This window comes from Globicephala melas, chromosome 2 (genome assembly GCF_963455315.2).
Source record: "Globicephala melas chromosome 2, mGloMel1.2, whole genome shotgun sequence".
NCBI lineage: Eukaryota > Metazoa > Chordata > Mammalia > Artiodactyla > Delphinidae > Globicephala > Globicephala melas.
In genome coordinates, this window is record NC_083315.2 from 90,475,306 (window position 1) to 90,487,805 (window position 12,500).

Below are 12,500 nucleotides of genomic sequence, written 5' to 3' on the forward strand. Positions count from 1 at the left end.
CCGTGTCCCCTGCCTCGGCAGGCGGACTCTCAGCCACTGCCACCAGGGAAGCCCCAGCCTGTCCCCTTTTGTACATGTTTCTTCTCTTTGAAGGTCACCTTTCAGACCTCAACAGTAAGGGCCTCAGGCTCAAGTTCAATAGCTATGGGGATTAGACAGTCAGCAGAAAGCCCACAAGTGCCCACTGTCCTCAAGAGGTTTATGAATTACAGATTCCTCTTCCTTTCAGTCCCTTCTAGAGTCAAGCCTATGCAGAGAAAATATGTGATCAAATGGTAAAGTTTAGAACTTCCCTGGTGGTCCAGTGGTTAAGAAACCGCCTTCCAATGCAGGGGACGCAGGTTTGATCCCCGGTCGGGGAGCTAATATTCCACATGCCATGGGGCAACTAAGCCCATGCACCGCAACTACCGAGCACGCGTGCCACAGCTAGAGAAGCCTGCGCGCCTCAACGAAGATCCTGTGTGCCGCAACTAAGACCCGACACAGCCAAATAAATAAATAAATGTTTAAAAAAAATAGTGAAGTTGGGACTTCGTGGTGGTGCAGAGGTTAAGAATCTGCCTGCCAATGCAGAGGACATGGGTTCGAGCCCTCTTCCAAGAAAATCCCACATGCTGCAGAGGAACTAAGCCCGTGTGCCACAACTACTGAGCCTGTGCTTTAGAGCCCACGAGCCACAACTACTGAGACCGTGTGCCACAACTACTGAAGCCTGCCCACCTAGAGCCCGTGCTCTGCAACAAGAGAAACCACCACAATGAGAAGCCCGCGCACCACAACGAAGAGTAGCCCCCGCTCGCCGCAACTAGCGAAAGACTTTGTGCAGCAATGAAGACTCAACACAGCCAAAAATAAAATAAATAAATAAATTTTAAAAAATTCTTTTAAAAAAAATAGTAAAGTTTGATTTAAGCTGAGAACTACCTGCTCAAAATTATTTTCCCTAAATTTCTCATTTGAGATTTCACCACCTAGAGATTAATTTGGATCAATGAATTTTCCCTCTAAAATTACAAAAGTTAGGGGCAATTTTTTTTTAACAATTTAATGTGGATTAGTGTTATCCTCCTAATACCTAGCTGAAGTCAACCCCAAGTGAAAATATCAATGGGGGAAGAGGAATGTGTGTGTGGTGGGCATAGGAGAGCAATAAGAGGAATTTATAACATTGGAACATGGAATTTAGAGCAGGATGTCAGACAGGCTTTGCCTACTTCGAATATTGCATTGTTATCCTGCTCTTTCCAACTGTCCTCAGCTCTGCCTCCCCATTTGTTCTGGGGAGAACAGGGTGAAAGGGCGGCGAAGGTAGCAAGATGGCTTCCTTAATCCTGATTAATTCATCTGTGGCAAAGAGGACAGACTCATATGGCTTAATTTAGGGTAAAGATTAGTAAAACTTTTTTTTTTTTTTTTTGCCTCTCCCGTTGCGGAGCACAGGCTCCGGACGCGCAGGCTCAGCGGCCATGGCTCACGGGCCCAGCCGCTCCGCAGCATGTGGGATCTTCCCAGACCGGGGCACGAACCCGTGTCCCTTGCATCGGCAGGCAGACTCTCAACTACTGCACCACCAGGGAAGCCCCAAGATTAGTAAAACTTTGAGTGGAAACCTAGAACCCAGAAAAACAGGGTCTTCACCAAACATTTGTATGTTCTGAACATTCTTACCTCTCCAGCTTCACAGTCTGTTTCTTTACAGTGCAGGCACTGATGAATTTTGAAGACAAGTAAAGCTGACAGCGGATGGCTTCGCTATCTTTGGCAAAAATTAATGAAGGGAAGTGTTGGAAATGGAGAATTCAAAGTATAAATGTCTAATAAATCCTGCTGATAATTGTACAGTGGTCTGTCTCTGAGACATAGGGGATACTGAAAGATATCAGATCAGGTGAAAGTTAGTTCAGATGCCAGTGAGGCCCATGGTCCTTGGCTTTCTACCCTTTCCACAGCTCCTGAATCTCACTCTTTCTTTGGCTTTGTCACTATAGCCCCCACCTTTTCTATAGCATCTACTTCCTGCTAGAGTCCTAATTTCACCTTCTCCCTCACTGGTGGGTACAGGACCCTGGGGGTTGGGGGTAAGGAGACCCCAGGAGCCGTGAGTGTAACTAATTGAGAACTGTTGTTTCCCTTGCTACTCTAAGAACATTGCTTCTCCTGGGCACCGTTAACTTCAATCAAACATCATTTTCATCTGTTTCTGAGCCAAAAGAGCATCCCTTTATTCCATTTCCTTGCCTTTTCTGAGGGCATTGATTCTGTTCTGTAGGGGGCGGGGCAAATCAGTATGTCCCACAGATTTTTTAGAGTCAGTCTATCTCCTGTCAGAGTAGGAACACCTTTTATATAGAACATCACCGAAAGGGGATTATCCAATGTTTTAATGTTTCTAGTTACTGTTGACTTATTATCTAGAGGGCATCATGTTCCATTGTTGGATGACTCAAGTCTTTAGACATGTTTATTATTAAAAATTCTATCATTTATTGAGTGCTTAACATATATGAACATACACATGTATGAAGAATACATGAAACACTGAATGGTGTTCTTTAAAATGGTAAATTTTATGTGAATTAGATCTCAATTTTTAAAATAAAGTAAAAGATTATTTGAAACCAATAACCAACATTATGTTTCAAGGAAAAGCATTTTAGTCATTCCCCATAAAATGTGGGACAAAACAAAAATATTTTAAAAATAAATGTCAATATATAATGTTGTATTAAAATCTTATAATAAGAAATAAATACTTGGAAAGAAGAACTACAAATACTATTTTTAGACACAATTGTATACCTAGAAACCCCAAAGGAATCAAATAGAATTAGAGATAACAAAGAATTTCCATTAAGTACAAATAGAAGAATTGAGGACTGGAGAGAGAAACCTGGGAAGCAGGACCACTTAAGGGATAGGAGGAGGAGGAGCCAGAAAAAAGCCTGAGAGGGAAGAACTGAAGAGACAGGAGGATAATCATTCTAGAGTAATGTCCCTAGAATTTCAAGAAAGGAATGGTCCAGCAAGATCTGGATTGGAGCATCCATTGAACCCAGCAATCAGAATACAATAAATATAATAAAACAGAATAAGGAAGTATTTAATAAATCTTACATGTGCTATCCACAAAGTGAATGCTCATCGAGCAATATCATTGAGTGGCTTTGCTCAAAGTGTGGTCTGAGGACCAGCAGAATTGGCTTCACCTGACTTGTTAGAAGTGCAGAATCTCAGGTCCCATCCTCAGGGCCTGTTGAATCAGGTGTTACATATGCACATTAAAGTTTCAAAAAGCACTGCTTTATAGCTATGTGATGACTGATCCCTTCCTGCTTTCTGTAGTTAACCTTCTCAAATGAATGGCCTGTGCATGCTGCCTCATTCTTTAACTCCTTCCTTAACGAAAATGATCTGGTTTCAATTCTATTGGAATGGAATTTATTCAACAAATTTGCATTTTTCCTATGTTCCTATGTTCCAGACACTGTTATAGGTGTTTGGATATGTCAATGAATGAAGACGACAGAGATCCCTGCCAGTTCTAACTAGCTCCCCATAAGATCCCCAAGTAATAAATAACTTCCATGAAGACAGTGATTTTACCTCCCTCTGTTTTTTTCCCAAAATTATCTTTCCAGCAGCCCAGAGCCGTGTGATAACATCTGCTTAAAAACAAAACCAAACTTTTTTCTGACTAAATAAAAACATTTTAAGGTCTGAGGATCAAGCCTCACTGGCAATGAATCCATTACTCCTCCAGCTTCCTTTTTTATCCTTGCCCTAACCTAATAACCCTGCTATAACTTTTACCAGTCTTCTCAAGTCAAGGAAGAGATTCAGGCTCTATGCCAGGTAAGTATGAAGCTTCCTCAGGAGCATTTTGGAAGTGAAGTTAGGATTTAGATATTGTGATACAATTGAATTTTTTCACATATGGTTTGTATTAAGCTTTTATTTTGGAACATGGTTTCCCCCTTTGATCTTCAGTTATCGCTCACACTGTCAAATATCAATGGATGGATACATAACTTTTTTTTATGTATGGTGTAAGGTGTTTCTGTTTAAGGACACCTTATTTAATATATATTGTTGATTCATTAGCATTGACCTCTGTCAACAACACTATAACTCATGCTTGAATAAAGTTTATCAAACACACGTTTTCTCTGTAAGGTGCATCACAGCCTTCCTGTGCTTAGGAACACTAGAAAGCACTTCAGCACTAAGCTGGGGGACCATTTTAAACGGTGAAATCACCAACAAAAAGCACTAAAATGCTAAAATTGTGGCACTAAATAGATCATGAAAAGGACACTGATTTACAGTATGAGAAGAAGGTGGAGTATTGCCTTGTTTCCCATCCAAGCACTAACCAGGCCCGACCATGCTTAGCTTCCGAGATGAGATCGGGCACATTCAGGGTGGTATGGCTGTAGAGGAGTATTGCCTTGTTTGAACTCAGCTGGGAATGTACACATCAGTCGACTCAAATTTTTTACCACTCTGCAGATGTCTGTGAAGGATTGTGAAAATGCCATAGGTATTGATTTTGGGGTCACAAATAAATTTTAGTGAGCGGAGGAATCTACAACAGAACTCAAAAATGAGAATTTACTCTAAATGCTGTGTGATAATCTGGAGCTTTAGGCTAGTTGGCCTTATGATGCTGCCATCTCAGTGTGTGGTTTCTAGGTTACCTCAACAGGGAAGAGATTGCTGGAGCAATCATTCACTAGCTCTTAAATTCTTTCGTCATTCACTATCCATTAGCCAGAACTAATCACCTGACCCCACCTAACTGCAAGAGATCTGGGGACTGCTTGGATCCTTAGTGAGCAATATATATCTATATTTAAGTTACAAAAGGCAAACCAAAAAGGGAGAAAAACAATTGCACTTTACAAAGGGAGGCCTCTGTTCTAGTCAGACAGAAAGTGCCCTGTGGTTGATTTGGGAGGTTGAGGATGCTTCAGATTTCTCAACTCCTTTGGCTCCTTGCAAGTATCTCCATTCCAATTGCCAGATCACAGAGCATTCCAATCACCCCACCAATCTAATCCATTTCACTTTAGCAACACACATGATTAATATCGTGCTGTGGACCCCCGTAATTTCAGTTTGTTGGCTCTGGTTTTCTCTCTTTCCATTTGCTCATCTGAGGATTGGAACTTGTCTTGCTTTTGTTGAACCTTACCATAGTATAAGCAGTAACTTGCTTGTATTGAATAAGGCTGATATCTTTGCTATAAATCCTAAGCACTTCATCCTCAGTTGGCAGATAGCCTGAATCCTTGGCAGCCACAGGATTGCTTAACCTGATTGCTCCATCATCATGTGGAGTGCCAAGAATTTCCCCTTCTGGGTTGAGGGAGTCCTCATTGTTCCCCTCTCTGCTTGATTCAGCTAGCTCCATACTTGTTCTAAAGGTCTTTCACTCAAGACACTACTTCTTGGTGACAATTTCTGTATTAATTAGGACTCCTTAGTTTCAAATAAAAGAATTCATATTGAGCTAGTCTAATAATAATAGTAGTCACATTTAGTGAATGTTTATTCTGTACCAGTGTCTGGCACATAATGGGTGCTTACTCTTTTTGAATGAATGCCAGGCACTGTGCTAAATACTTTAAATGCCTTATCAAATTTAATACTCATGACAACTCTATACTAGTATTTCTCCTTTTTACAGAAAAGAACACTGTGCCACAGGTTTAGAAACTGCCCAGGACATACTGCTAGTATATGCTGGAGCCAGGACTTGAGCCCAGCCATCTCATTTTTTGCTACCCTATTAGCAAAAAGAATTTATTATAAGAGGGTTGTTATAGAATCAAGGGTGGAAATTCAAGTGGATTGCAGAATGGGCTGGAGCCAGGAGCTAGAAAGCTGTTGGGAACCCAGGCCGTATTCTTCCTCTGATTCTCCTCTCTGCTTTTCAGACTAGATGTACCTTTGATAAGCAAAGAGAAAATATTGGCAAAGTGATACAATAGATCATTTCACTGGTTCTAACTTTTTGACTCACCTTGGAAAATCCCAGCACTGCCCTCACCTCCTTTGATTGCGTGGGCCAAGGTATTCTATTTCTTTGGGCCTCCATTTCCTCATCTATAAAATGAGAAGTTTTTAAAAGAGGATTCTTCAAGTCCTTTCCAGCTCTAAAATTCTATGATCGTGGGCTTCCCTGGTGGCGCAGTGGTTGAGAGTCCGCCTGCCGATGCAGGGGACACAGGTTCGTGACCCGGTCCGGGAAGATCCCACATGCCGCAGAGCGGCTGGGCCCGTGAGCCATGGCCGCTGAGCCTGCGCGTCCGGAGCCTGTGCTCCGCAACGGGAGAGGCCACAACAGTGAGAGGCCCGCGTACCGAAAAAAAAAAAAAAATTCTATGATCGTAAATGGACCTTCCAGGACAGAGGCACATTAATAATGGATTTAAACGTATGAGTTTGGGCTTTAGAGAAGGGTTCTAAGGAGAGAAGGACAGAATATGGTTTTAGTGGAGCCTGTGGTGAATTACTGTTTAGAACTGGTGTCAGGTAAAGGCCTTGGGGATATATAAACGGAGGGCAGAAAAGACTTCTCACCCTGACCAGATCAGAGAGATGGATCTCTCTGATCTATGAGCAGTTTCTGTGTATGTGTGTGTGTGTGTGTGTGTGTGTGTGTGTGTATGCATGTGGGGAATAGCCTCCTTGCATAGTCACTTAATCTGGTTTATTTCTTTTCTCACCTCAGAATTTTCTAAGGGCTTTCTCCTGGGCCACAGGAAGAGAGCCAGAGGGCAAACCCAAACACTTGAATGGCCTAATGAGCAAGTCACTCCTCTCTGTGTATATTTTCTTATCCATAAGATGAGAGGTTTGGTCTGTGTGATCTCTGAAATCCTGCCCAACTCTTAACATTTTGTGGCTCTGGGTACTGAATCAAAAGCCCCTCTCTTCCTGAATGCTCCATCCTTAGACCAGACCTTTGTCTTCATTCCTCTTCTCTGTTTACACCTGGCTGCCCAGATCCATTCTCCTGGCCCCCTTTCTTCTTCAATTCCCTCAAATTCTACTTGCTTTTTAGCTCCTTTGGGCCCTCTTTTGTTCTTATATTTCTATTGTTGTTTATTTAATATTATTTATATATATTTCTGCAGACCCTCCCAGATTACACTCCTGATCTCCAGAACTGCTCCATCTCTATGTCTGCCTACTCCTATCTGCATCCTGGCTCCTCACTGAAGTTATATCCTTGGGTTCCTCTGAGGGCCCCCTGGGATCCCCTATCATTGGTCCCTCTGACAGGCACACCCTTCTCCAAAGCCAAAGGATCAGGTATTCAGTGGCTCAGGTGACAAACCTGCTGTCAGGTTACGGATATTGTTTCCTGAAAGACCACACTACAGTGTCAGTGGAGACTCAGGCTGCCTGCAGTGCCCTGCCCTCACCTGGCTATCCCACACAAGGTGAGAATAACCAGAACTCACCTCTAGTACCAGCGCTTACCTGGAAACATGGCTCTGAGCCTCTGGGCCCTGGTGCTGCTGCTATCCTGTGGAGGTGAGAGGAACAGTGAGCTGGGCTGGGGATGAAGGGGATGGTTGCTGGAAAGAGACTTAAGAACGCAGAGATTAACTGGTTCGAGAAAAAATAAAGGGGCAAGGAAGAGGGGTGGAGACTGGAGCTAAGGGAGAAAATGAGGGTTAAGAAATCAGGCCAAGACTTACTGTAGGGTGTTGAAAGGGACTCAGCTCACCATCTTTTTCACCTCATCTTTAGGCAGGGACTGGGCTCCAGGGCAGGGCTGAATTTGGGTTCCAGGCTTTTCCCTTTCAGTGATCTCTGGTTTCTCTTCTTACAGTGACTCTGGCCCCTACTGGGCCTCAGTCCCTGGACCCTGGTCTCTCCCTCCTGAAGTCTTGGCTCTCCGTTCTGGACCAGGCTCCCCAGGGGTCCCTCAGCCGCTCACGGTTCTCTGCATTCCTGGCCAACATTTCTTCTTCCTTTGAGCCTGGGAGGATGGGGGAGGGACCGGTGGGAGAGCCCCCACCTCTCCAGCCCCCTGCCCTCCGGCTCCATGATTTCTTAGTGACGCTGAGAGGCAGCCCAGACTGGGAGCCAATGCTGGGGCTGCTGGGGGATGTGCTGGCACTGCTGGGACATGAGCAGACCCCCCGGGACTTCCTGGGGCACCAGGCAGGTGTGCTGAGTGGACTTGCAGAGGTGCTGCTGGGAGCCTTAGTTCCCGGGGGACCCCCTAGCCCTACCCGGCCCCCATGCACCCGTGATGGGCCCTCTGACTGCGTTCTGGCAGCTGACTGGTTGCCTTCTCTGCTGCTGTTGTTAGAGGGCACACGCTGGCAGGCCCTGGTGCAGGTGCAGCCCAGCGTGGACCTCGCCAATGCCACAGGCCTCGATGGGAGGGAGCCAGCCCCCCACCTTTTGCAGGGTCTGTTGGCTTTGCTCACCCCAGTGGGGGAGCTGGGCTCTGAGGAGGCTCTTTGGGGAGGTCTGCTGCGCACAGTGGGGGCCCCCCTCTATGCTACCTTCCAGGAGGGGCTGCTCCGAGTCACTGACTCCCTGCAGGATGAGGTCTTTTCCATTCTGGGGCAACCAGAGCCTGATGTCAATGGGCAGTGCCAGGGAGGTGAGTGCTGCTGGGTCTGGGGCTGGGCTGTGGCAGGGCAAGGAAGGGTGAGACTGGGGTAGTTCTCTTCCTTACTCTTTCCCTCCTAGGCAATCTTCAGCAGCTGCTCTTGTGGTAAGTAACAGGAGAGGAATTCTGAGGGATTGGGTGTGGGACGTCATCAGCCTCCAGAGCGGAAGAGGAAACTGATGGGAGGGGTGTAGTTTACAGGTTTTTGAGTGTGACTATCGAGGTTGGTGTCCCAGCTCTACCTCTTCCTAGCCATGTGACCTTGGGCAGGTTATAGCTTCATTCTATGCCTCAGTTTCCCCACTTGGGAAATATGGATAATATTAACTACCTCAGAGTTTTTGCAAGGGATTAAATGAGTTGATACTGTATGTGTAAACCACTTAGAACTGTGCCTTGCACATGGTGCTTGATAAATGTTAACTAATAAAGATGGGGTATGGAAAGAAAGGACAGGATTGCTTCCTCCACCCCTTACTGTTTCAGTACAACAGTGCCAGAGCACAGACGGACATATTCAGTTGCTGGGCAGATTTCCTGATCTGAGGCCAACCAAGGGTTGTGTTTAAGCTGCCTAAAAGCGTATGCAGAAAGGAGAAAGAAGGGGGCCGGGTGGACAGAAGGGACTCCAACTGCTCCTAGGTGATTTTTGTGCCTTGGTGGGACAGATCTCTCTCCCCTTTCCCCCCATTCCAACATTTAAACCGGTAACACCAGTACTCCCAGCGACCTCACTTTTGGAAAAGCCTGTGCTTGCCACCCTCCCTGCAGGGCTCTGGGCCGGGGCCAGAAGTCTCAACCTGAGGACATGTAAACTGATCAGATGCTCACCTGCTCCTCCCTCTGCATCCAGGGGCATCCGGCACAATCTCTCCTGGGATGTGCGGGCATTGGGCTTTCTGTCTGGATCGCCACCTCCACCCCCCGCGCTCCTCCAATGCCTGAGCACAGCTGTGCCTCTGCCCAGGACTTCCCAGCCCTCAGCCCACATCAGCCCTCGCCAGCGGCGGGCCATCTCTCTGGAGGCCCTCTGCGAGAACTCCGCAGGCCCAGCACCGCACTACAGCATTTCCAACTTCACCCTCTACGTGATCTGCCAGCACATTAAGCCTGTCTCCCCGCAGCCCCCTCCCAGCACTGCTGCCATCTGTCAGACAGCTGTGTGGTATGCAGTCTCATGGGCACCAGGTGCCCAAGGCTGGCTCCAGGCCTGCCACGACCAATTTCCCGAAGAGTTCCTGGAGGCAATCTGTAGCGACCTCCCCTTTTCCACCCTGTCGTTTCCCAACCGCCGCTTGGTAAAGCGGCTCTGTGCGGGCCTGCTCCCACCCCCTACCAGCTGCCCTGAAGGCCTGCCCCCTGTCCCCGTCACCCCAGAGATCTTCTGGGGCTGCTTCTTGGAGAACGAGACTCTGTGGGCTGAGCGGCTGTGTAGGGAGGCGAGCCTGCAGGCTGTGCCCCCCAGCAACCAGGCTTGGGTTCAGCATGTGTGCCAGGGCCCCACCCCGGATGTCACGGCCTCCCCACCCTGCCACATTGGACCGTGTGGGGAACGCTGCCCAGATGGGGGCAGCTTCCTGATGATGGTCTGTGCCAATGACACCATGTACGAGGCCCTGGTGCCCTCCTGGCCTTGGCTAGCAGGCCAGTGCAGGATAAGCCGTGGGGGCAATGATACTTGCTTCTTGGAGGGGTTACTGGGCCCTCTTCTGCCCTCTCAGCCCCCACTGGGACCGTCCCCACTTTGCCTGGCCCCAGGCCCCTTCCTGCTTGGCATGCTGTCCCAGCTGCCACGCTGTCAGTCCTCCGTGCCGGCCCCTGCGCACCCCACACGCCTACACTATCTCCTGCGCCTGCTGACCTTCCTCCTGGGTCCAGGGGCCGGAGGGAAGGAGGCCCAGGGGATGCTGGGTCAGGCCCTGATGCTCTCCAGTCTCCCAGACAACTGCTCCTTCTGGGATGCCTTCCGCCCCGAGGGCCGGCGCAGTGTGCTGCGGACAGTCGGGGAGTACCTGGAACAGGAGGAGCAGCCGGACCCCCTGGACTTTGACCCCACTGACAGCTCCAGCTCTGGTGTAAGCAAGATGGAGCTGCTGGCCTGCTTCAGCGTGAGTGATCTGCCAAGGTGAAAGCTCCTGGAACAGAGGGAAGGGCCTCCATGGGAATTCTCTACTATATTACTGAGAGGCAGTAGTGTAGTGCAGCGGTTAAGCCCACAGCTCTGGAGTCATACAGGCTTGGGTTTACATCTTAGTTCTGTGATCAACCCTGGACAAGTTTTTAACCTCTCTGAGCAATATTTTTGTCATCTGCAAACGAATGGGGAGAATAATGGTGCCACTCTTTTTAGGGTGGCTGTAAGGATTACATCAGATAACACATGCTGTGGCCTTAGCACTAGTATATGATATAAAAACAATATATAATAAATGTTATCTCATTATTCTTCCTGACTTTTTGATTTTCCCCCTTTCTGCTCCGGAAAGGAAAGGGATCAAGTTAGAGGACTCTAATTCTGTCCCTAGAGAGTGAGAATTGGAAACTGGCAAAATATAGGAAGATAAGGCAGAAATGAGAAAAATTCAGGGTGATTGCAAATCAGAAGAGTTGGGTTTCAGGTTCAACTATGCCACAAGTGAGGTTTTAGGCGAGTAATTTAATTTGGTTTTCCTGGGCTTCAGTTTCTTCTCTGTAGAGTGAAGGGGCTGGAATATGTGAATACCTTAGTTCATTCATTGAGTTCCGCTTACTTGTAAGGCACTTTGCTAGGTTCTGTAGGGAATATAAAGATTCCTTACTCCATGTTAGGGCCCACTTTCTCGAGTCCTGGGACCAGTGAAATGTAATAATTTGGTTCATATCTACAAGTATTTACTGAGCCAACTATGGCCCTGGCATGGGAAAGGCTATAGCAGACGTGGTCCCTGACCTAAAGGAGTGTAACATCTGAGCAGACACACATACTAGCTTCGGATGAAGGACAAGCATTCTAGCAAGTGGAGTTGGAGTGCCTGGGGAAGCCGCAGGAGGGACAGAGGAGACAGCTCTCTTGGCATCTTGTCTGTCTCCCCTCCAGCCTGTGCTATGGGATCTGCTCCAGAGGGAGAAGAGTGTTTGGGCCCTGCAGATTCTAGTGCAGGTAACAGATGCGGGGGGGTGGGGGGACAGTATGCGGGTGGACTGGGTGATAGCTGTGGCCTGAGGTCCCTGCCCAGTGAGGCCATAACCACCATGACCTCCTACTCCCAGGCCTACCTGCACATGCCGCCAGAAAATCTCCAGCAGCTGGTGCTTTCAGCGGAGAGCGAGGCTGCTCAGGGCTTCCTGACGCTCATGCACCGTTCCTGGGCCCAGATGCAGGTGGGCACGGAGGGAGAAGGGAACGAGGGTGGCGGGGGAAATCTAGGAATCAAGAGCACCTGGAACTAGGTAGGCAATGGGCTCGCTCTAGCAGAAGGAGGAACTCAGCAGGGGAGATGGCCAGAAGAGTGGGCATCCCCAGAGCCGGCATTCATTCCTGTACCCCCACAGGTGCCACCATCTGAGGAGCAGGCCCTGGGTCGTTTGACAGCCTTGCTGCTCCAGCGGTACCCGCGCCTCACCTCCCAGCTCTTCATCGATCTCTCACCACTCATCCCCTTCTTGGCTGTCTCCGACCTGATGCGCTTCCCACCATCCCTGTTGGCCAATGACAGTGTGTAAGGACCTTGTACCACTCCTCCTGACCCTGTCAGGGTCAGGCCAATCCCCCCCACCTAGAGCAGCCCCTTCGATTAAAACTGGGGAGTCTCCTTCCTGTCCATGACAGCAGGTCTGCACAGAGCCAGGGAACAGGGCCAAGGGCTAAGACCCATTA

The 12,500-nt window shown here is 48.0% G+C and overlaps 1 protein-coding gene across 7 annotated transcripts in view; it reads left to right on the top strand.

Annotated features, from left to right (window-relative positions):
• The window catches only part of STRC (stereocilin), a 38,332-nt gene that overhangs the window by 12,794 nt on the left and 13,038 nt on the right, over nt 1-12,500 (top strand). For 4 of the 7 annotated variants that reach the window (XM_060294359.1, XM_060294362.2, XM_070044924.1 and 1 more), the window contains 8 exons: nt 7,146-7,234; nt 7,390-7,454; nt 7,850-8,635; nt 8,725-8,749; nt 9,498-10,752; nt 11,721-11,783; nt 11,894-12,004; nt 12,176-12,342. In XM_060294359.1, the coding sequence (XP_060150342.1) occupies nt 7,146-7,234; nt 7,390-7,454; nt 7,850-8,635; nt 8,725-8,749; nt 9,498-10,752; nt 11,721-11,783; nt 11,894-12,004; nt 12,176-12,342 (2,561 nt within the window). Of the gene's footprint in view, nt 1-6,363; nt 7,235-7,311; nt 7,549-7,849; nt 8,636-8,724; nt 8,750-9,497; nt 10,753-11,720; nt 11,784-11,893; nt 12,005-12,175; nt 12,343-12,500 lie in introns of those variants that run through there. The other 3 variants (XM_060294364.2, XM_060294363.2, XM_030842795.3) reach the window with 3 other exon arrangements.